This window comes from Triturus cristatus, chromosome 1_1, assembly GCF_964204655.1.
Source record: "Triturus cristatus chromosome 1_1, aTriCri1.1, whole genome shotgun sequence".
Lineage (NCBI taxonomy): Eukaryota > Metazoa > Chordata > Amphibia > Caudata > Salamandridae > Triturus > Triturus cristatus.
Genome location: NC_140579.1, coordinates 1,285,229,425 through 1,285,254,681, shown reverse-complemented (window position 1 = coordinate 1,285,254,681; position 25,257 = coordinate 1,285,229,425). Strand labels below are relative to the sequence as shown.

At 45.8% G+C, this 25,257-nt stretch overlaps 1 protein-coding gene across 1 annotated transcript in view; it reads right to left on the bottom strand.

Annotated features, from left to right (window-relative positions):
• LOC146871970 (DDB1- and CUL4-associated factor 7) overlaps positions 1-25,257 on the bottom strand; it is a 559,819-nt gene that overhangs the window by 130,072 nt on the left and 404,490 nt on the right. Inside the window, exon 6 of the mRNA XM_085652619.1 lies at positions 20,484-20,601. Coding sequence (XP_085508745.1) covers positions 20,484-20,601 — 118 coding nt within the window. The remainder of the gene's footprint in view (positions 1-20,483; positions 20,602-25,257) is intronic.

The following is a 25,257-nucleotide window of genomic DNA, read 5'->3' as shown; positions in this document are numbered from 1 at the left end:
CTTGGTGCACTTTGTGCTCGTGACACAAAGTGATGGCACAAGTGAAAAAGACAGCGAGAGTCGCAGTGTGATAAAAGAATTATATACAAGAATATTTGGTTCAACAAAGAAGGTTATTTTCAGTGATTAATCATGGTTTAGAACAATTTTATGAACCAAAGTTGAATGTGCGCTGTAAGTTGCGCTGGTAAATTTGTCGACAGCGTTTCGATCCTTTTTATTTAGGATCATCTTCAGGACCGGGTTGCCAAGTTGAAGGTGCGGTGGGTCAAGAGGCGCAGTGGACAAGGATTTGTCCAGAGGTGGGTTAAGAAACCAGCATCAATGATGGATCCGTGGATGTGGCGCAGTGTAGAAAAGCGTCTGCGTGTGACTAAGGATTGGCTACGACTGTCCCAATGGCCTCCCAGTGTCGTACTGAGGAGGGCGAGTAGCAGGGTTGGGTCCCCGATACACTGCGGCGGTCATGAGGAGTACAAAACCGTAATGAGGAATGATTTGAGGACTGGAATAAATCCAGATGTAGAAACAGCGCTACGATTAACGCCGGGCCGCCACATTCGTGTGCGGGGTCCACCGGTGGCTGGATTTTATAGCCACCTGCCTCGGGTGCATCAGGGCCGCCTCCCAGTAAAAATCCTCTAGGTCCATCTCCTCTTCCCCCCACCTGTCTCTCAGCGTAGCCAAGTTATCGGGCATATGATTGTTAAGTGTCTTGTATGTGAGAGAGATAGCCTTCGATTGTAGCCCCTCAAATAAGTCTGCCCTTTAGCTGGGACTATTTAGGTATGTACACTGCCTCAGTAGCTCTACCCGCCAGGCACGCCTCAGCTATGCATACTTTAAATATTGATTTTGGTTCATGGAGTATTCCCTTTCGAAGGGACGTGAATGGCGTCAAATCGACCTGCTCTAGGAAATCTACTATGTGGGTAATTCCCAGCCAGTCCCAAGCTCCAATCCCTTAAGTTTTCCCAGCTCCCGCATCCACACTCCTTCCCAGATTGACGTTGCCCGCATTACCCACCCTGCCCAGCCTTAACATTTTTTGGCCTTCCTTCATGCTTCCAGTGCCACGTGTGCTGCCGGCAGCAGCAGTCTGGCTCCTTTTCCACCGTACAGACAATAGATGTATGACCGGCTAGCAAACTGTATGTGGAGTGATCCTGTGGTGCGATCATCCAGTAATTTATGGCCACCATGTGGGCTGCCAAATAGTAGGCCCTAACGTCAGGGAGGGCAATCCTTCCATTCTAGGGGGTTACGTTGAAGAGCTAAGAGCGCTATCCTTGGGTGTCCGTTAACCACAGTAGGGTTCTCAGGTTGCTTTCTAGTTTAGCGAACGTTGTCTCTGGGATCGAGTAGTAAGTATTCCACAGGGCATATTTTGGAGAGCATAATCCTTTTAAAGACAGCTACCCTCCCCAGTACAGTAAAGGACAAAGTGCTCCACCTCTCCACTTCTGCCTGGAATGTCAGCACCACCCACCCCAGATTTCTGGACAAACACTGCTCCCTACTAGGAGTTACATGGATACCAAGGTATGGAAAATCACCGGTAACCACATGGAGCATCTAAGGATGATAGTTGGGTCCAATGAGCCATAGGGTAAAAAAGCAATGTCTTGGCCCCAATTAATGTGGTAACAGTGGGCCTCATATGACTCAGAAAACCCGGGATCACAGGGATAGTGGACTCTATGTCAGTAATGTAAAGAAATATGTAATCTGCATATATAGAAATTTTTTCCTCTGTCTTGTCCATAGTGGAGACTTAACATTAGGACTGGCGCAGATCATGTCAGCCAAGGGCTTGATGGTGAAGGCAAACAGCAAGGGAGACAGGGGACAACCCTGTTGGGTGGCCCTTCTATCGGGACGGCTGATGAGAAAACACCATTCACCTGTACTGCTGCTATGGGGGCCTGGTACAGTAAGGTAATCCATTGTCTATATTTAGGGACAAAACTATATTTTCGAAGCGTCTGGTGAAGGACTGGCCAATGGATAGCTACAAGCCCTTTCTCTGCATCAAACGTTAGGAATAAGTGGGGGTCCTCTGTAGTAAGCTGACTATGTGATATATTAAAAATCGGCTATACCGTGTAAAGAGTCCAGCGGTTCCCTTATGAGTGGACAGAGTATGCTATGGAATCTCAAAGTGCTCTGTTAGAGGGTAGTGTGGTCGATCAGCTTTAGGCTTAACAGAGAGGAGAGCAAGACATTTGCAAATACACACAATGACTAATAAATTACAACTCAATAAAGAGATCAACACCAATTTATAAAAATAACAAGTATCTTTATATATGTTTAGGTACCAGATCAAAAAGGTCCAGGCAAGTAAGTTTTTAAATACAAATTATTTTCACTTTAAAAGGAAGACACCAAGTGCAATCTCAGAGTTCTGAAAGGTTATCCTATGGAAAGAAGATACGCTCCGCAAAGCCAGTATGACTGCATCTCCACCTTAGGGTAAACACAGTTACCAGTAAAGCAGTCACAACCAGGCTCAGCGACCCCTTTACGCCTCACTGTGCCAGCCCATGCCAGGTGCTCAAGTCAAATAGTCGCACATATGGCCTCTCTTGCCTGGCCATGAGGACCTAACCACTACAGGCATCATGCAAGTCATTGTCCACAGGCTAATTATTGAAGGGCTGGTTGGTCTCAAGGTATGGCGTATCCTCCACCACCTCTGTGCCACTGCTGGCTGATGCAGCCAAGTGACCGCCTCCACAAGGGCTCTAACTTCCTCCCTCCTCCTTTGACTCTCCACTTCCAGTGTTCCATATTGTATTGTACTGTAATTGTATTTATATAGTGGTTACTACCCCGGCAAGGCATTGAAGCACTTTTTCAGCGAGTAGCACGCTACTCTGGAGCCCATGAAGGATTAGTGGTGAACTAGTATAGTGAAATATGAAAATAACCTGAGCGATGGATACGTTAGTCTGTTATTTGGATTGAGAAGTTTGCATTTATATAGCACTTGCTACCCCAGATTAGGTGTTGAAGCACTTTTCAGTGAGTAGCACGTTACTCCAGAACCCAAACAAAATTAGTGGGAATTAGTATAGGGAAATATGCAATTAATTTGAGTGATGGACATGTTAAGTGTTATTTGGATTGAAAAGGAATAGTGCAGGGATAAAAGAGGGAAGGGTCTAGAAATTACTTTTGGGGGGAGCGTTTATAGCCATAGGAGGAAGTTTGGGAAGAGTAAAGGGAGGTGAAGGGGAGTTAGTATGGAGAAATATTAAATTAATGTGAGTTGTGGACATGTTAGTCTATTTGGACTGAAATGGAATAATGGAAAGAGGGATAGAAGTGTGAAGGGTCTAGAAATGATTATATATATATATATATATATATATATATATATATATATATATATATATATATATATATATAGTTCATAGCAAAAGGAGGAGGAGGTCTGAGATGAGTAAAGGGAGGGGGAAGAGTCAGAGGAAAGGGTTTAGTAAGGCTTGATTTGAATAGTAAAATAGGTATGAGATGATGCAAGGAGGGGTAGAGGAGGTAAAAGTCTAGAAACGGTTATTTTCGGTATCATTAGTGGTATGGGGTTCGGGATAAGTCCGAGTTGAGGTAGAGGATATATTGAGAGCGTTATAAGGTGAGAAACAGTAGTGCATTAAAAGACAAATATATAGCTACATAAATATATATATATATATATATCTCCACACATATACACGCACGTGTGTATATGTATATCTAATCATCACTATGTATTGATGTCTCGCACTCTCACTCTGTGTGATCAAGGCCCCTGGACGGCCAAAACATGTAACCGGATTTATGATGTAATAAATCCACTTTGCATTTCAATCTCGTATGAGAACGTGTGCTTACTTAGTATTTGTTTGGATTGAAATATTGGCTTGCTCCTCCAGCTTTCAAGTGATATATATATATGGAATATGCTACTTACCAGTATGCATCTGTTCTTGGCATGTAGAGCTGCAGAGTTGTACACTTAGCATAGATCGCCATCTGGTGTTGGGCCCGGATGTTTGCAGTTTGTTTTTCTTCTTGGACAGTCTTTGGAAGTCACGAGTTTGGTGACTCCTCCTTCGGTCCGTACTGCGCATGGGCTTCGGCTCCATCCTCAGATTGTTTTTCGCCAACAGGGAAATGATGGAGCGTAGTAATAACAGTGAGAAACCCATGTGTTGTATCTAAATAAGATGTACTGGAACGGATACAGGTAGCCGGGGAGGCGGGTGGGCGTGTACAACTCTGCAGCTCTACATGCCAAGAACAGATGCATACTGGTAAGTAGCATATTCCGTTCGAGGCATATGAGCTGCAGATTGTACACTTAGCATAGATTATATAGCAGTACCCAACCCTAGCGGCGACCACCGGTATCCGTTGCAGCTGTTTGAAAAAGTGTCTTTAGTACAGCCTGGCCCACCCTAGCTTGCTGCTTGGAATGCACATCTACACAGTAGTGTTTTGTGAAGGTGTGCGGTGTAGACCATGTGGCTGCCTTGCAGATGTCATCTAAGGGTATATTCCCTAGAAAAGCCATAGAAGCCCCTAACTTTCTTGTAGAGTGGGCTTTAGGGGTAACAGATAATGTTCTCTTTGCCTTTTGATAGCAAATTTGTATGCATTTTACAATCCACCTAGCTATCCCTGATTTTGAAATGGGGTTGCCTTTATGTGGTGGAGAGAAGGAAACGAACAATTGTTTAGTCTTCCTGAAGGGTTGCGTTCTTTGTATGTAGTATAGTAACGCCCTTTTTACATAGAGCGTGTGTAAGGCCCTTTCTGCAACAGATTGGGGTTGCGAAAAGAAGACAGGTAATTCCACTGATTGATTGAGGTGGAAGGGGGAAATGACTTTGGGCAGAAACTTCGGATTTGTGCGAAGTATGACCTTGCTGTGATGCATTTGTATGTAGGGTTCCTGTATGGTGAACGCCTGTATTTCACCAACCCTTCTAAGGGAAGTGATAGCTACAAGGAAAGCTGTTTTCCAGGTGAGAAACTGTAGCTCACATTTGTGCATTGGTTCGAAGGGCGGACCCATTAGACGTGTAAGAACCAAATTTAGATTCCATACAGGGGAAGGTGGTGCCCTGGGAGGAATTACTCGTTTAAGGCCTTCCATGAAGGCTTTAATAGCGGGCACTCTGAAGAGTGATAAATGCTGCCTGTTTTGTAGATAGGCAGCGATCGCTGCTAGGTGTAGGCGTATGGATGAATATGCCAGGTTACACCTATGAAGATGGAGCAGATAGCATATTATGTGCTGTATGGATGCATCTAGAGGGTTGATTGTATTGTTACGGCAGTAAATTACGAATCTTTTCCACTTTGCGGCATAGCATGCTCTAGTGGTAGGGCGTCTGGCTTCCATGATGATGTTCATGCAATCAGGGGGAAGGTTAAGGTATCCGAATTCTAGGATTTCAGGAGCCAGATCGCCAGGTTGAGCTGAGCTGGGTCCGGGTGCCTGATTTCTCCATGGTTCTGGGTTAGGAGGCATGGGGATAGATGCAATTTTTGATGTGGTACCACTGACAGTTGTAGTAGCGTGGTGTACCACGGCTGCCTGGCCCACGTGGGAGCTACCAGAATGAGTGTGAGGGAGTGCTGTTGTAGCTTCCTGACCACTAATGGAATTAGTGGGAGAGGTGGAAAGGCGTATGCAAATCTGCCTGACCAGTTCATCCATATCGCATTGCCCTTGGACAATGGGTGTGGGTATCTGGCGGCGAAGCTTGGGCATTTTTTGTTTTCGTGGGTGGCGAAGAGGTCTATCTGAGGATGCCCCCACTGTTGGAAGAATGGGTGAAGAACTTGTGGATGCAGTTCCCATTCGTGTAGTTGTTGTGTTTGTCTGCTGAGCAGATCTGCCATGGTGTTTTGTACGCCTGGAACGTGCTGTGCCAGGAGAAAGATGTTTTGGGGAATTGCCCATCTCCATATGCTCTGGGCTAAGCGGGAGAGCTGGGGAGAGTGTGTCCCCCCCTGTTTTTGTATATAATACATCGCAGTCATATTGTCTGTGCGAATGAGGACTGCTTTGCCCGAAATCTGTTTTTGGAAAGATTTTAGGGCTAGAAAGATCGCCAAGAGCTCCAGGTGGTTGATGTGGAGCGATTTTTGCTGTGGCGTCCATAGACCTTGCATGGTGAGGTGTAGGAGGTGCGCTCCCCAGCCGGAGAGCGATGCGTCCGCTGTTAGAATCACCTGAGGAACCGGGTCCAGGAACCGCCGCCCTTTGGAAAGGTTTGTGGTGTTCCACCACTGCAGAGAGTGATGTGTGCGGCCGTCCACCAACACCAGATCCGTCAGCTGACCCTGGGCCTGGTTCCACTGTTGTGCTAGGCACTCTTGAAGTGGACGCATGTGGAGTCTTGCATGGGGCACTATGAAGATGCAAGACGCCATCATTCCTATGAGCTTCATAAACACTCTTGCTGGAAGAGAGTGTTGAGGAAGGAATGTTTTGCGTAAGGCTTGAATGCTTGTGATTCTGGCTGAGTTTGGATAGGCAATACCCTTGGAGGTGTCTATAGTGGCCCCGAGATATTGCTTTGTGTGAGATGGTATGAGGTGGGACTTTTGGTAGTTCACCGTGAAGCCTAGCTGGTGGAGCAGTTGGATGGTGCTGTTTGTATGCTGCACACATTGGTCGTAGGACGCGGCTTTTATCAGCCAGTCGTCCAGGTAAGGGAAGACGTGAATGTGTTGACGTCTGAGGTGTGCTGCTACTACTGCTAGGCATTTGGTAAACACCCGTGGTGCGGTGGTGACCCCGAAGGGGAGAACCGTGAATTGGTAATGTTGCCCGTCCACCACGAACCTGAGGTATTTCCTGTGAGAGGGGTGTATTGGAATGTGAAAGTATGCGTCTTTCAGATCCAAGGTTGTGAGAAAGTCTCCCTGGCAGAGGAGTGGGAGGACTTGCTGTAGGGTGACCATGTGAAAATGGTCTGAGTGTATGTAGGCATTTAGAGGCCGGAGGTCGAGAATGGGTCTGAGGGTCCCGTCTTTCTTTGGTATTAAGAAATATAGGGAGTAGACCCCTAGATTTTGTTGATTGACGGGGACCTGCTCTATAGCGTGTTTTTGGAGGAGTGAGAGTACCTCTTGTTTGAGCAGTGTGGAATGTTCTTGAGACATTGGACGGTGCCTTGGTGGGATATTGGGTGGGGTAGATGTTAGTTCGAGACAGTACCCTGACCGAATGATTTGGGTTACCCATTTGTCCGATGTTATGGACTCCCATACGTGGATAAAGTTTTGTAGTCTGCCCCCGACCGGAGTGGAATGGTCTGGGGGGAGCGGAGGGGAGTCATTGTGCGGGGGGGGTGGCAGAACGGGTGTTGTTGGTTTTGCCCCTGCCCTTATTGTTGTTACCCCTGTAACCACCTCTCTGATAGCCCTTTGAAAAGGTATTTTGAGGAGGGGACTTGTAGGAGGTAGAGGCGTTGTCGGTGGAGGAGCCTCTGCCTGTGCCACGAAAGGACGAGCGTCGAAAGGAACGTTTGGAGGCTTGTGTTTGGAGTGCCCCCATAGACTTTGCTGTGTCTGTGTCTTTCTTCATCTTTTCGAGCGCTTCGTCTACCTTTGGCCCAAAGAGTGTTTCCTGGTTAAAGGGGTGATTGAGTATGGATGCCTGGACTTCAGGCTTGAAACCTGAGATCCTGAGCCAGGCGTGGCGACGAAGCAGGACACTGGTATTTATGGCCCTAGAAGCAGTGTCGGCTGCATCGAGGGCACACTTAATGGAGGTGTTTGTAATTAGTTTACCCTCCTGTATCAGGTCATGAGCCTTGTGCTTGTATTTTTCTGGAAGGTGCTGCATAAGAGCCTCTAGTTCGTCATAGTGTGCTCTATCATATCGCGCAAGCAGTGCTTGTGTGTTTGCAATGCGCCACATGTTCGCAGCTTGGGAGGCGGTGCGTTTACCAGACGCGTCCAGAAGTTTAGATTCTTTGTCTGGCGGTGGGGCATCTCCTGAGGATTGGGAGTTAGCCCGCTTTCTAGCTGTGGAGACAACTAGGGAATCTAGGGGAGCAGGGCCCTTGATGTAAGCAGGGTCTGTGGGTGCCGCCTTATACTTCTTCTCTATTCTAGGGTTCAGTACTCTGGCTCTGACAGGGTCTTTGAACACCTCTGTAGCGTGCTTGGTGACACCCTTAAGCATGGGTAAAATGGAAGTGGATTTGTCTTGTATATCAAATGTATCCAGTAGGAAGTCTTCTTCTACTGGTTCACTGTGCATGTCCACCCCATGGTAGTGTGCTGCTCTCTGCACTAAATGGTGAAACCCTAAGGAGTCCTCTGGAGGAGACTGTCTTGATGGGTATAAGTCGTCCTGAGGTACATTGGGTATATCAGGGTTATTGTAATCCTCCCATGGATCTGGGGTCCCTGGTGGAGTGGGATCCATTGGGGCGTCCGCCGGGTAATTGTCCGGATCCCCATCATCCGGATCTGGGGATGGGGTCGGATCGTAGTGAGGTACAGGTGGCGGAGACCTGTGAGGTGGAGGTGGTGGAGGAGGTGGAGGGGGTAGGGGAGGCGGTGGTGGGGAGGGCACTCTGAGGGGAGAAGTAGCAGAGTCCTTCCTTTTGGGTGGAGGAGGAGGAGCCGGAGCATCAAGGCGTCTTTTCTTGGTAGTTAAAGTCAAAAGCCCAGTCTTAGGATCTTTGGACAAAGTCTTTTGTAAAGGGTCTGGTGTAAACAGAGCCAATGGTGTCGAGTCGTCTGTCGGCACCGGTGATTTCGGAACCGGGGGTTTCGATGGTCTGTGTGCGCCATGCTTTTTTGAGGTCTCCGGGTGTTTCGGCGTCGAATGATGTTTCGGCGCCGGAGCATCGGTGCCGACAGATTTGTGTTTGTGTTTGGTCGGCACCGAGTGTCCAGGCTTCGGCACCGGTGGTTTCGGAGTCGAGCTGGATTTTGCAGTCTTCGGTGCCGGATGCTGTTTTTCGGCACCGGGTGTCGGCTGGCTCGATCCCGAGCTGCCATGAGACTTTGGGAGCTTCGACACCGGGCCCGAAGGTGGGGTGATCGAAGTTTTGGTTTTGGTTTTGCCCAGGCCGGCAGGCGAGGGAGTAACCTGAGTCTCTTTGGTTTTCGGCGTGGGCATATTACTCACGGCCCGCTGCGCTGGTGTAATGTCCTCCACATCGGAGTCGTCGGCCTCGGAAGCGCTGACGACGTCTTCCTCCTGTTCGGTGTGTGTTTGCCCCGAAGCTTCGGCGTCGTCTCCGAAGATGTCCGGTGGAGCTGCGGAGGATGAGTGCGCCATGGTGCGTCGAGCTCTTCGATCTCGGATGGTCTTCTTCGATCGAAAAGACTTGCAGGCGGGGCAGTCTCTAGCCTCGTGTTCCGGAGAGAGGCAAAGGTTACACACCTGATGGAGGTCGGTGTGGGGAAATTTAGACCCACATTTTGGGCACTTTTTGAACGGAGTCCTTTCCATCGGCCGGGACCGGAGTCGCGGAGGGCCCGAAGGCCGGTGTCGATGAACAGGATGGAGAAAGTGCCGCTTCGAGAGATGAAGATGATGAAGGAACTCGAAGAATCGAGGATTTTCCGTCGAGGCTGGAACCGTAGAAGTACGAAGCCGGAGCACGAAGTATCACATCCGAGCCCGATGGCGGAAAAAAACAATCTGAGGATGGAGCCGAAGCCCATGCGCAGTACGGACCGAAGGAGGAGTCACCAAACTCGTGACTTCCAAAGACTGTCCAAGAAGAAAAACAAACTGCAAACATCCGGGCCCAACACCAGATGGCGATCTATGCTAAGTGTACAATCTGCAGCTCATATGCCTCGAACATATATATATAGTAATTCAATAGTGAAGCAACTGTAAATAGTTATGATAAAAGATTTACTTATTTATGCCATCACATATACATGTTAAAAACAGAATAATGTAACTATAAGTAATATGCACATTTGTTAAGTAGAACTAATGAATATCAACATTTTTACACAATTATTATACATGTTTATACAAAGCAATAAACATTTGTATGTACATATCTATAGTCCAAAAAATGCTAATATACAGAAGGATATGCTGTATATTATTGTTTGGTATGGTGGTTATGTGGGGTGGTGGTTATGTGGGGAAGAGCCAATTCTGGAGAAGTTTTCTGAAGATAAGGTGGCTATCTGTGGATCTTATGTTGTAGTATAAAGAGTTCCTTAGTTTGGCTGCTTGAACAGAGAAGGATGTGCCACCCATGTTTTTTTTCTTATAGGTTGGGATTTTGAGCCGAGGTGCAACTCTAGAGCGAAGGTTCCTTTGTTGAATGTATTTTGTGATTTTATTCTAGATAAAGAGAGGTTCTCTTCCATGTATCGCTTTTTGGGTGATACAAAGCATCTTGAACGCAGATCTTATGGCAACCGGTAACCAATGGAGGGCTTTCAAGGAGGGGAGATGTGGGCCTGTGGCTTTATATGTTAGATAAGTCTGGCAGCCGAGTTTTGAATCTGTTGTAGTCTTAAAAGTCGTTAACCCCTTGAGTGCCCATGACGAGATGGTCTCGTCATGGGCCGCGGTTGCGCTGTGCCCATGACGAGACTATCTCGTCATGAGCCCCGCCCGCTAATGAAACGCCCGGCACAGGGCGTGGAAAAGGCGGGGCACTCAAGGAGTTAAAGGAGATCCGTGGTAGAGGATATTGGAGTAATGGAGTTTGGACTGAACAAGAGAGATGATAGCCTGGACCTTGTGTTGAAATCCCAGATGGGGAAGATTAGTTGCAGAATTTTCATAGTAATAAAGCTTGATCTTGCTAGTTTGTCCACTGGGGCATTCATTGAGAGCTTGGAGTCCATGGTCATTCTGATGTTCCTTACTTCCTTCAATACTTTAGGTGGAGTTCCCAGATCATCAGGCCATGACCCTTTTCATGCACCTCCAGCCAGTCCCACACATCCTCCGTGCTTGTGAAGAAATGTGAAAGTCCCTCATGAAGCACCTTTAACTTTGCGAGGTGTGGCAGCATATATGTTATACCCATAGCCTTCACTTTCTGCTTGACAACAGTTCCTCCTGCATTCGGACAACTTATTGTTCTGTTGCTATGAATCTTTGCCATTTTACAGAGATGCACCCTGAGAAGATTTGCATCAAGGGAGGCAGAGTCGATTTTAGACTGAGCATTTGCCCTAAAAGTCTCAGTAGCCGCCAGAATCTGGGCTCTGGTAGGGCACTAGGGTGCCTGAATGCCCCCTCCGGTCTCCCCTGTTGGATGCCCCTCCCAGACCCACGGGCAGTAAACTGGCCCATCTTAGTCAGTTGGGTCCCACATTGCACCCTGTGCCTGCCCATTTAAAATCTGTGATAGGGCACACCAGCAGCCCAACTTGTGTTTGACAACCAGGAAGAAGCTGTGCCTCCTTCTCACCTCCCCTGCCAGTTGATTGTCTCAAGTCTTGCACCAAGCCCCCCCCCACAAGACTACGCATCCCAAGCCTCTCACCCCAAGGCCTGAGTAGCCCTGCATCAGTCAAGCGTGGTAGGTACTACGAGGGCCCCTTCTCTGCAGCCCCTCACGTCCAGGAGCTCTCAGTCCAGTGCAGAGATCTCTCCCCCTCATAGGCTCTGTTGTGTTTCCTTCAGGAAAGGTGAAAGGAGAAAATTTTACAGCAAGGAAGGGTCCACAGGCCCAATCACGGCTAGTCCCCTGTGACCCCCTCAAAATAGCATGGCCTTTCTGCGGCAGGGGAAAGAAGTCTGAGGCACTCCAGGCACTGTTTCCAAGGCAATGCCCCTAGCTACTCTAAACCAACAGTCCCTTCTTGCTGCTGAAGTCACGGACATCCTGAGCCATAGCAACCAGGGTGACCGGGGGCCCCAGGCAAGGGGTGGTGGGGGGCTGGAGTTCTCAGCTGTGTGACCACTGCCAAATAAAAGACAAAACACACAGGGAACATGACGGCAGTGCGTTGCAGGCTTAAGCCAACATTTGTTCTGCAGCACAATCAGAAAGAAATGGGGAGGTGGCCAGGGTGTTAGACTGAACTTGCAAATGATTCAGCTCCTTTTAGAGAAAAACAGTTTTTTTAAGCTCATCAAGCTCAATTCTTCTTCAAAGATACATCAATGTAATGTGGAATTCCAAAAGGGCTTGTGTTCATCCACGCTGCAATTTAACATCTATTACCTATTAGCAAATTTCTGCCGACCATTGCATTACAATGCCACAACTACGCAATACGTGTTAAGGTTGAGTAACTGCCCCAGGCAGACCGGAAAGCAAAATCCACATTAATAGCAGTACTCCAGGCTTGGTAGAAAAATCTGCACTAACAGTTGCAGATCCTCTTTGACTTTACCTTGTCTATGGTTAAACAATTAAAGCTGCTGGTCTTTATACACAGAAACTCTGAAAATTACTAACGGGGAAAGCTCCCATTGCTCTTTGACTCGCCTATCAATCTTCCCCAGGGACCTAGAATCACCAATCACAATGACTATATAGTCAGCACTAAATGAAAGATATAAAAGCTAGATTTATTGCAGAATTCACCTGCAGAAGGTGTTACAGGCATCCCCAGATGACAACACATCTTTCTGGCAATAAGGCGGATCCAGTGGTTGCTGGTAAAGCCAGAGATTAATTATTAAACAATAAAAGAACTAATAAAACACAGCTTCTATCTATGTGATCAGAATAGGATTAAATACGAAATACAGCATTCGAAGGTTGTCGGTTTAACTGTTTCACTGCCCCACAAACTATATGCTTGCTCATGTTAAAACATTCTACCTCTATATTCGAGAGACGTACAGTCTTCAGTCTTTTAGATAGCTAGTTCAACACTTTTTGTTCTCAAGCATCTTCTGGTCAGTAACTAAAAAGTGTCATGAAATATCTCACAATTCGTTGATAAAATATTGGAGAATTAGAATGAGGCATGTCATAAAATGGCTCCACAAATCATCATGTTGTGGACAAATACCACAAATACTCTAATGTATCCCAATTGGGAGTTGACCTGTTTGCCCAGCAGTAAATTCAGCTGGAGTAGCAACAAAATCGTCATGAGAACCCCATCAAAAATAATGACACACCCCAACTGCGCTCCCCCAGCCTGGTTTCCTCTCTTTACTCTTCTTATCAGCCAAATAAGAGATAATGCCTCAGTAGGAGTAGGGAGAAGTAGGAGAAGTTAGGAGGAGGTTGTGTTTATGCACGTTTTAGAGAAATATGCATCTCCAGCACTGTACCGAAGTGCTGGGAGCCTGGGAGGCGGAAGAGTGGCGGGATCTCAGTAATGCCTGCTTGGCTGCCATGGTCTGTATTCTCTGTAGTCTCTCGATCAGATACTTTGGAGATTCCAGCAGCAGAGCATTACAGTAGTCCAATCTACTGAGGATAGTGCTTCGGACTATCAGTGTTCTAGCCTATTTAGAGAAAATCGGGAAGATTTTCCGAAATGCTCTAATCAAAGTAAAGCAGTTCCCAACTGTTTTGTTAACATGTTTCTCAAGTGTCAGCTTATTATCAAGCATGACTCCCAGATTGCGTACCGTATTACTGGGAACCAATGGAGTAGTATTGGAGGTGGGCCAAAAGTCAGACGGGAGTGTAGGGGGAATTCTACCTGCTGCACAATGTAGGATCTCTGTCTTATCGGAGTTAAATTGAAGAGAATTCTCCCTAAGACAGAGTGCTGTGTCCTGCAGACAGGCGTGGAAATCTTCTAGGGGTACAGATTGCTCACCCTCTAGATGTTTCAAAGAAAGAGAGAGGGACCCAACAGCCAAAGGAGCAGGGTACCAGAAAAGACCTAGGTCCTAAAAAAACAATCCTTGCCATCATACTGGTGATTTGAGGTTCCATGTGCAAGTGTGGTATGTTATGTGTGGATTGACCCAAAGGTTTTCTTTTTTACGACCTTGCTCACCCACTAGAGACAAGATGAGCTGGGTGTCATCTGCGTAGTTCACACGTTATGAGACCTTATAACCGCAAGTAAAGGGCTCATATAGATGTGGAGTAATATGGGGCTAATCAAAGATCCTTGAGGGACACCATGCAAGGTGTTAGAGAACTTGGAACGAAAAGGGGGGGTGGGGCTACTGCCTGTTGTCTATTAGAAAGATACGACTGGAACCACTTTAAGGCAGTGCCTATAACCCCCACTTCTTCAAGCCAGGATAGAAGAGTCTCATGGTTTACCTTATCGAATGCGGCAGACAGGTCAAGAACAATCAGTATGGCTGACTGTCCCCTGTCTGCACGCATACGTAGGTCGTCCATGATGGTCACCAAGGCGGTCTCCGTTCCATGGCCTGGGTGAAAACCAAATTGCACCTTGTCCAGAATGTTGTTTGTTTCTAAGAACTGGGAAAGTGCTTTACTAACTAATCGTTCCAGGATTTTAACTGGGTATGTTAATGGGTCTAGCAGCAGTGAGGAGGAGGAGGGGGGTGGGGGGGGGGTGGGGCTTATCCTCAGATGGTAGCACCCCAGTGGAAAAACGTACTATGGCCCAAAAAAATACCAAACGGATTTTAGGGAGAAAGTCCAGACGAAAGACCTATCAGGAACGGGAATTAGCTGAAGAGATTGGTTGGGATTACTCTGCTTCATCAATACTGACCCCAGAGACACAAGATGAAGGAAGGAAGCTCTCAACCGCCCAAGGGGGAGAATCAGAGCAAAGGAAGGGGGGTGGGCCCTGAACCATCATTAGCTTTGATTCTGCAATCTTTGAGATCCTTTCAAGATGATGTCAAAGCAGATAAACGACACGCAAGACAAGCTACTAAAAATCTGCAAGGATCCGTACGGAAAGTGGGAAAGATTTGCTCAGATATTGCGAAGCGGATGAGTATGGTAGAATCAAGGACAGAGATATTAGAGAAAGCAGTAGAAACCATCCAGGTACAGCCTAATCTTCAGGATAAAACTCTCAAAGACGTTCTGTCTAAAATGGAGGACTATGAGAACGGGCAGCGCCGGAATAATCTGTGGCTGCTTGGGGTACCGGAGAATCTTGAGGGTAACGACACAAGGAAATTTGCTGTTAAGATGTTGAAGGAATCCCTACCAGAACTATCATATTGGGACTAGGATAAAAAGTCCTGCTAAACATGCTGCTGCAGCAAAAGTTCTACCCCGGGCCATATTGATATACTTAGGCAACTTTTTACTCCGCTAGGCTGTCTATGATCTAGCCAGACCCAACGCCAAGAGACAGTGTGAAGGTTTTGCTTTTTTTTGCCAAGCCTGACTTTGCCCATGCTACAGTGGAGCGCAGATGGCTGCTTAGGCAATTAATGACTCCATTTCAAGAGGCTGGAGCATTGTATTTTTGCAAAACCCGGCCAGACTCAAGGGCCAAAATTTCAACTTCAATTCAGAAATACAAGCCCAAAGATGCTGGATGACATTGCGACAGGTGTGATTAAAACAAATATGACAGATTGTATTAGGACAAACACTGGATGAGGTAGTTTGTGGGGTAGTCACAATAGTAGGAGGGAGGGAAGAGAGGTGGAAGGATTCAGACACCCTCACATAGGCTCATGTTTGAGCCTGGATGCCTAGATAGTGGTGGGAGAGGAGGGGTGGGAGAGGGCGGGAGGAGGGTGGTTAGACAGGCGAGCTGTAGGTGTATGATAAATTTACACAGTGTTAGAGATTAGAAATAGTGGTATAATCATATATACAAAAAGCTCTGGGTTGTTTAGGGACAAAAGATTTGTATTAATTATTGGAGACCTAGTAGGGTCAAGAATATGGCATCTAAAAAAATGGGGGTTGTGAAAATTGCGTCAATCAACATGTGGCTTGAACGATGTAAAGAAAGACAACGTGGCGGTAGAGTCAATGGGTGTTAATATTGTATGTCTTTAGAGACACATATAGATGGCACACAGACATGTTTTGAAATCACTAGGGTTTCGGGTGATAAGTGCAACAACACGGTGCTAGAGGTCGCAATTTTAGCTAAAGGCAGTGGGCTGTTATTTAAAAGAGTAAAATCGGATAAATTTGGCCGCTGGGCAATTACCGGATGCCAATATGGGGTCAGGCAGAAATTAACTCTTTGCTCTATATATGGAAGTAACTGACGACCCGGTGGTGCTGGATGAACTTACCCATTGGCCACTTCCACTATTGGTCTGTGGTGATTTTAAGATCAACCTTCCTAGCCACTGGTCTATAGTGGAGGATTGGCAATATGTGGGTAGGAAACCTAGGGTATTCAACAAGGCGTTAACAAATGTGTGTCAGATACATGGATTAGTGGATGGCTGGCAGTTGCGAAACAGACCTGGGGTACACTTATTTTTCTAATCCACACCTTACTCACGCTAGATTAGTTGTTAATTTCTAATACCCTAAAAACAAGTTGTTTAATAGAGAAATCACCACACGTTTTGTCTGATCATAATCCTTTGGTACGTAGTTTAAAAGTTAAGACGGTCAATCCTAATATAAGGTCTTGGACATTTGAGAGATCTCTGCTTGTAGATATAGTTTATTGTACACATATGAGGAAGTGAATTCTGACTTTGTTGGACGAGAACCGAGGGAGTACCACAACTGAAGTAGTGTGGGATGCCTTAAAGGTTGGAATCAGGGACGAGACATTGCGATACTAAACGCTAATAAACAAGCTAGGGAATTCATGAAGACGTTACAGGATAATTTGAGGATGGCAGAACAGGAATTGGTGAGGGCTGTTATCATAAATGAGAATCTAGAGAGAATACGACAGGTTGCAATCGCCAAAGTGGCTATTATTAACTTATTTACAGATAAGGCTGTAAAAAAATCTATAGCTCAAAAAGAGGTGGTTTATGAAATGAACGAGCAAATTGGTCATCAACTTGCTGTACGCACGAGACAACAGACCTCTCTAAACCTGATCCGAGAGCTTAATGACCCTATGTTGGGCCAAATAACTAACCCTGAACTCATAAGAGAAGCTTTCGGGAGGCTATATCAAGACCTATATGCAGCAAATGTGGTGTGTGGGCAGCGAGATATTGAAGAGTATCTAGATTATATGCCATGCAAAAAATTTGAGGCTGAGGATCAGGAAAGTTTAGATCGTCCACCTGATAAAAGGGGACATCTTAATGACTATCAAAAGCCTAGCAAGTGGGAAAGCGACTGGAACGGAATGTATTCCGACCAAATTCTACGTCACCTTCTTAGATCAAGTAAAAACTATCCTGTCAGACCTAATGGTACACATCTTTAATGGCGGTTAACCTCTGAGCTCCTGGTCAAGGGCGAAAATTGTAATCTTTCCAAAAAAGAAGAAACCTCCAGATCAAATGTGTTCATATCGCCCTATAACACTCATTAATGTGGACTCAAATCTACTCCAAAATGTTAGCTAATAGAATAGCACCTATTATCCATAAAGTGATCTCCAAACGTCAACATGAATTTGTTCCAGGGCGGTCCACTATAAACCATATTCACAGAGACATTGCCCTATTTGATGCAACGGATGTTGCAGGGGACCCATGGCTCTGGTTTTACTAAATGCAGAGAAAGCCTTTGATAGGGTCTCCTGGCAATATTTGTGGGTTATGTCTAGGTTAGGAATTGGGGATGGGTTTATTCAGGCAGTGCAAAGATTGTATGTTGATCCAACAGCAGCAGTAATGGTTAATGGCGTGTTTAAAGCTTTTGCAATTACCGTGGCACGAGGCAGGGGTGTCCCTGCTCTCCAGTTTTATTTGCAATTTATATCGATCTATTTATCCGTAGATTGGAGGAAAATGCCAAAATAACACAAGTTTGGTCACAGAACTATCCCACCAAGACCCTAGCCTATGCAAGTGACATAGCTTTATTAACTGTGGACCCAAATACCACCATGGTAGATATTGAAGATTAGGTCAGGCGCTTTTTTTGTTGCGGGAGGAAAGGTGCATTTTGAGAAAGTTGGAATTGTTGAAAAGTTACTCCAGGATAAAATAAGCACTAGTGGGGAGATGTATACATTTATTAATGCTGCACTACCAGATGACCTGGATAAAATCTCACAGAAGTGGCAGGAGAAAGTAGGGATTTCAAATTATGAATTTAATTATGCATATGAGATGTCACAAACTATTTTAATGTCTACGAGATTACAGGCATAGGTTTTTAAAACATGGTTTTTTTTTTGTACTACACCCCTGCCAAAATAACTAAATGGGGGAGTGGTAAGGAAACATTCTGCCAAAGATGTGTAATGTTTAAAGCAGATTGTGTTTATATTTTTGCATCGAGTGATGAGCTAATGAAATTGAAGGAAGATATTGGAAAATTTCTGACTGAGGTGTTACAAACGGAAATAATTTTGACCGATGATGTTATTTTATTAGGGGCTGCGGATCCTAATGATGCAAAAACAGGGCATGAATTGATTTGTATTGCTATAAAACAGTATTAATAATGTGTGTTGCATCTACTTGGCCTGATGCTAATGCCCCATCCTTCCAGCAATGGTTAGCCAGGATGCTTGCAATCTTTAACCTGGAGATGGCTATCTATAAACGAAAGGGCAGTAAACTGCGCAGAAGAGGAGTGAGAATATGGACTCCCTTGCTTGAGTGGAGTCAATCCCAAAGTAATGAGTAGGTAAAGGGGGTTTGTCCCCATGCAAAGTGTTCATGTATAGGAGAGGAATGGCATTCTGATTTACAGTTGATGGAATTATTGTTTGATACTCTATGTAAATATGTAATGAATGTGTTAATTATACCTGACTGACGGGGGGAGGGTGGAGAGGGGCTTGTGGGGGGGGGGGGGGGGTGCTTTCATGTAAAAATGAATAAAGACTGCTTAAAAAAAAAAAAAAGGGTAAGGCACATTAAAAGTACCATTTAGGAAGGCAAAAGGAAGAAAAACATAGCAACTGACCAGCCGAACTCTACTGTTGCAAGCACCCCTAGCTCATCCGTAGATGCTCAAAGCATAGGCTTTTAGTTTTATTGGCTTTCAGAGAGTAGGGCTAGGTCCTTCTCCCAGCTTACTCCATGCACTTGATAGGGATTAGTAGTATAGCCTGGGGCACATATGTAGCTTGCTGAGGCATTGTATCTTCACTACTGTTAAAAAGGTGTGGGAGTAGGATAACTGCAGCCATTTGAAGTAAGTAGGGGTTTTATATAGCGCTTGATTGCCGAGGCGTCTTGGCGCTGGAAATACAGAGAAGGGTAAGTCCACAAGTACAAGCTCCACTGCTAAACCGGGAAGAGCAAGGTTTTTAAGAGGTTGCGGAATTTGGAACGAGCTGGTTGAGATCTAATATCCAAAGGCAGCCTGTTCCAGAGATTGGGAGCCAAGTTTGAAAGGCATCTACCACCCCATCTGGCTTTCCTCCATTTCGGGATTTTAATCAAGGCCTGATTACTAGACTGTAGTGAACGCCCTGGACAATACCATTAGAATAAGTTGCGGTACACCAAAGGACCACCACCATACAGGGTTTTGTGGACCAGGCAAAGAGCTTTAAATTCAATATGCTGCTTAACAGGGAGCCAATGAAGGCTCCTAATGGCCCCAGAAATAGGATTGAATTTAGAAATGTTGAGTAATGTCCGAGCAGCAGTATTCTGAAGGGATTGCAGCTTAGTGAGCTGTCTTTTGACAATCCCTAAATAAAGGGCATTACAGTATACAATGCAAGACAATACAAGAGCAACCATCACAGTTTTCCTCAGCTCCAGTGGAAGAAATGGTAGGATCTTCCATAGGATTTTTAATGTAAAGTATCATGCTGAAGTCACTTGATTAAGCAGGGCGGAGAAATTAAGCTGTGTCCCAGACCACACCCAGATTTCTCATCTTGTCCACTGGTGACGGACACTCTCCTGCCTCCGTTGGACACCAGGCTGTATTCCAAATTGGAGGGCCATTGCCAAACTCCATGACTTCGGTCTTTTGTGTATTTAGTTTCAAATAGTTGGTGTGCATCCATTGTATAATGCGATCAAGACAACTATGAAACCTTGCCAACAGCACCTCATTAACTGAAGATATTGAAACTATGATTTGAGTGTCGTCGGCATAAGACACAAGAGAGAAATCAAAGTCTCTAACCAGATTGGCCAATGGCGTCACATAAATATTGAAAAGGGTGGGCGAAAGCGGCGTCCCTAGTGGGACACCACAAGGGAGATGGAATGTGTCCGATTTAAGATTGTCCCAGCAAACCTTATGTTCTCTGTCTGTCAGGAAAGATGAAATAATTTTGAGGATCTGTTCTCAACAATCGAACTCCTGTAAAACGTATCGTGTGCTGCCACCAAAGGAAGGGCACTTTTGTCCAAACTGGTTACCAAAAAACACCAACCACTGGTAGTTGTCCCTGAAGCCTGGGGTTAAGTCTTGGCATGGCATTATACTCAACTGCTAGGTCTAGCATTGTCCATGCAAAACACTTAACATACTAGTAAATGATGTTAAAGTATGTCAGAAAATCGGAACTTGACTGCTTACCTGCAGTACAGATGTGACAGGAAGAATGTGGAGCCCAGGCAATCCCGTTGACACATGCTCTGTGGTTGTTTAATCTAGCAACCGGAGTGCATGGCACTCTAACATCCAAAATCACCACCTCAGAATAAAAAGCAACAGAGTAAAATAACAAAAACAAAACACATCAACATTAATTAACATGATCAAAATTCCCAATAATCAGTCTACTACTGACTTTACTTAACCACATCTACAATTTTACAGACATGCAAGAACTTGTATGAAGTAAGCAGCCTTTCACCTATGTAAAGTCTGGATATAATATTATGAAAAATATGATGAAAACCTCTGTGGAGATCAAGAAATAACAGATTAAGTGGAGCAGGAGCGGTCTCTGGTGTTGGGGAAATGGATGGAGGGGTGGAAGTAAAAAATACAAAACCAATAGTCATCACTTAGTGCTAATAGATAAAAGCCACAATTTACATGTTTATGTATTTGTAGATGTAAACACATTTGGCCCCCTAGAACTTCATAAGGCCAACTCCCCTTTCTAAATCAGTTTGTTACTCTCCATCAAGAGACATGCCGGTACATCCCCAAGCTGTATATTGGCAGCAGTGTGTTTCTACGTGAATGTTCTTACTTCCCTTTGTCACTCTCCCTCACCATAGGATGTTGCACTACAGGGTGGCCTAGGGCTTTGCTCTAGTGGGTCAGAATGTTTTCAGAGATTTTGGCATGTCTTTTTGAATATTGGTGCTTTTGGACTTAGGCAATTCTTCAATTTTCCCCTGTTGCCTACTTACGCTTTGACCTTTTGGTTGCTATAATGGTCAGGGAAGGTAGGGCTGTTTCACCTTGGTGCCTGCTTCAGTCGCTCTGGTGTTCAGGATGAGGATGGCGGCTGCAGAACTTTCCATGAGTAGCCTCCACTTCGACCTATGACTCTTCTCTTTCTGGGTCCTGGACTCATTTCTGTATCTGCCTATCTAGGCTACAGGATTACCTCTAATTTTCGCAGGGATCCATAGTTCCAATACTTTGATCCCAGCTGGGCCTCTACAACATTTAACACTCTTTTTACTTTGAGTAGGCATATCAGTTGAACAAATGAATGTGGTTCTAAAGGTCTTCCCGTGGTGGAGCTCATGGCCTTGTACCATTTTGATGTGCCTGTATGAAGCCACAGTGTGTCCTAGATAGGAGGTTTCCCTGTCTTAGTGGTTTTCTCAGGGCATAACTATCCTTTCCATCTGTTCTGCCTCGAGATGTAGCTATGCCATATATTTCGGCTTACATTTTGTACAGTTTTGTTGTAGGAAGTTCCTGGTTAGCTTTTCTGCCATGCTGCTCATGACAGGCATGGGTGGTCCTGGGGCTCGGGTGGTATCATTTAGTTCCTGCTGCAGGGTAGCTTACGATTCAGGCCATGGTGGTGTTCATTGGAGAGGGGTGGAGAATAGGGGTTCAGGAGCATGTTCTGTTCTTGTCCACCTAGCGGCAGGATGTTGGCCTAAGGTACAGTCACACCTTGTATTTTGTACTTGTTCCATTCTGGGTGGCTGGTATCTCCCCTTGGACAATTGCTCCTTTGTTTCACCTTTGTGTGGGCCACACCTTTCCAATTGGTGCCTTGATCTTCTCGCTCCTGTATCTTATGAGCCTTTGAGCTCCCCAACCAACAGTGACAAGACGGAGGTCCTCATCCTTGGCTCCACCCCCTCCGCCTGGGACTCCTGGTGGCCGGCCACGCTGGGAGCTGCACAGACTCCCACCAACCATGCACGCAACCTGGGGTTCATCCTGGACTTATCACTATCAATGACCCAGCAAGTCAACGCAGTCTCCTCCTCCTGTTTCAACACCCTCCGCATGCTTCGCAAGATCTACAGATGGATCCCCACCGGAACCAGAAGGACGGTCACCCAGGCCCTCGTCAGCAGCACGCTGGACTACGGCAACGCCCTCTACACAGGAAAGACAGCCAAACTACAGAAAAGACTTCAACGAATACAGATCGCCTCCGCACGCCTCATCCTCGACATCCCCTGCCACAGCCACATCACTGCCCACCTGAGAGACCTGCACTGGCTCCCCGTCAACAAGAGGATCACCTTCAAGCTCCTCACCCACGCTCACAAAGCACTCCACAACGCCAGACCAACATACCTCAACAAACGACTCACCTTCTACACCCCAAAGCGCCAACTTCGTTCTGCTGATCTCGCCCTCGCCGCCGTTCCACGCATCCACTGAACGACCACTGGTGGCAGATCTTTCTCCCACCTCGCCGCCAAGACAAGGAACACCCTACCCATTCACCTGCGACGGACCTGCTGACCTTCAAGCGACTCCTCAAGACCTGGCTGTTCGAGCAGAAGCAGCACCCCCACCCTCCCCCTCAGCGCCTTGAGACCCTCACCGGCGAGTAGTGCGTTTGATTGATTGATTGAGGTACTGATTGTTTAGCATCCCAGTCTCAGGTTGTTTAGTAGCCTGGTCTCACTTCAGTGCATTCCCAGGTATTAGGCGATCCCGACTTCCTGAATGTGTCAGGGTTCTTTAATAACACTAGTGAATTTGGGTTAACATTCCGATGTCCCATCTCGTCAACCACTGTTGCCTTGGCAGGAATAAGTCAGTCAGGCTAGCTCCATGAGGGGCAATCTTATTTCTGCTGTTAATGTGCTGCCAAACACGAAGCTTCAGGTTCATGCAACTGGTATGCAAATTACTATAAGTAATTCTCAAAATAAGCACCATCATTTGAATACATCAAAGATAAGTGAGTCAGGGCACTTTAGATTACCTACCTGCCTCGAGAAAAGAACCAGCCAAGTGACTTGCCTGCATGTTTTTATCTTACCTGGAGGATTGGTGAAGACCAGTGGACTTCTCCCTGGTCAATGCAAATAGCTGCATTGGGGTACCTTCAATTGTGTAGAACATTCCATTTCCTTAGTTTTATTCAGTGGTAGAGATATAAAGCGAAAATCTGACTTTCCGATTTTAATACTGCATTCCACAGGACAATCGATCAAAGAAGATGGATTGCTGACCGAGCTCTTGCAGGAGCTTTCTGCGCCCATCAGTAAATTAGACAGATTAGGAGTGTGTTTAAGCTTTTAAATTCTTGCCAAAAATCCCTTGAAGACAAGCTGTCAAAGAAGGATACTTTTTAATTTGTAGCCAACAGATTGTTTAAGTGGAGCAAAGACTTCCACCCTGATTTGTGTGGGTAAGGTCGTAGGTAGGTGTCTAGATACACATCTGTGGTGTTCACATAATTACACCACCCTGCAATACTTGCCTACAGGGTTTTTGCAGAATATTCAAAGATAACCATAGTTGCAAAGAGGGCTCAACAATGAAGTTTTTGGGCATGATCTAAATTAGTTTGTATGGAAAGTGGAAGCTAATTGCTAGACACCATTAAATAAGATTAAGCATTCTCTTTGATTATCACCTTTGCTGGACTCCTATCTGCAAGAACCAATTGTTGGGCTGCAGTAAAATTGTTGGCCTTTTTGTTCTATAGTACACTGTGCAAAAGGTCTCTCTACAACAGTACAGGACTGTTTATTTGCCTGGGATGCAGAAATAGTGATATCTGGGAGAGTGTTGAGCTTAAGAAAATCAATCCCTATTCATATAAGATTAGAATTCAAACAATGAATTAGTATTTGAATAGGGTGTCTAATCACCCCGGGGGTATCCAGGCGCTGTGCTGCACGTATCAGTCTGAGAGCCAGTTCTCGAGTCCCTTCCTGAAGTATGCCAGCGAAGGTGCAGTGCGGAGGTGGAGGGTGTTCCAGGCTTTGGAGAAAAAAGTGGGAGGAACGGGTGCGGCAAATACATGGTGTCTGGGTGAGGTGTCGGAGCGGAGGTTTCTAGTAGGTTGGTGGAAGATTAGGTGGTGGTTCATGTAGGCTGGTCCTTGGCTGTGGAGGGCTTTGTAGGCGTGGGTCAGGAGCTTGAAATGGCTTCTCTTCTGGCCAGGGAGCCAGTGGATGTATATTAGGCACTGGGTGATGTGCGTCTTCTTGGGCAGGTTGAGGATCCGTTTGGCCGCTGCATTCTGAATTGCCTGGAGTCTTTGCATGAGTTCTGTGGTGATGCCGTCAGTGTGTGTTGGAGTAGTCAAACCAGCTGATGAGGGCCTGCGTCACCGTTTTCCTTGTGCGGATGGAAAGCCATCTTAAGATTTCACGGAGCATGTGGATCATATGGAAGTAGGCTAAAGAGACGGCATTGATCTGACATTTCATGGAGAGTTTGCTGTTTAGGATGATGCTGAGGTTGCGGGTGCAGTCTTTTGGCGTGGGGGCAGGTACAAGTATCGCTGGACACCAGGAGTTGTTCCTAAGGGCGGTGTGTGTCTGCAGAAGATCAGAACTTCTGTTTTGTCTGGTAATTAATTAAACATCTTATGCCGTTATGCCTGGGTGGTCTAAACTTTAACTCTTAGTCAATGACCTGCAGCGCCCACCATCGCATGCTTTTACACTGATGAATACGATTCTACAGAAAACCCTTGCAATGATGATTTTATGAAGCTATATGAGCAGCTGTGTGTGAAACAGTTCCGTTTATGAGGTGTCATTCTGGATATTTCCGACATTATGAGCGATATTTGGATGCAAATAGTAGAAAAGATCTTATTACTCAACCCAGAAAGGCATCATAAATAAGATGAATAAAACTGCAGTTCGGTTGGTATACTTTGGAAACTGCACTCCAAAGCCTCTTCCCATATAGCCTTGTAGGCTATACAAAAACAATACTTTAGAAT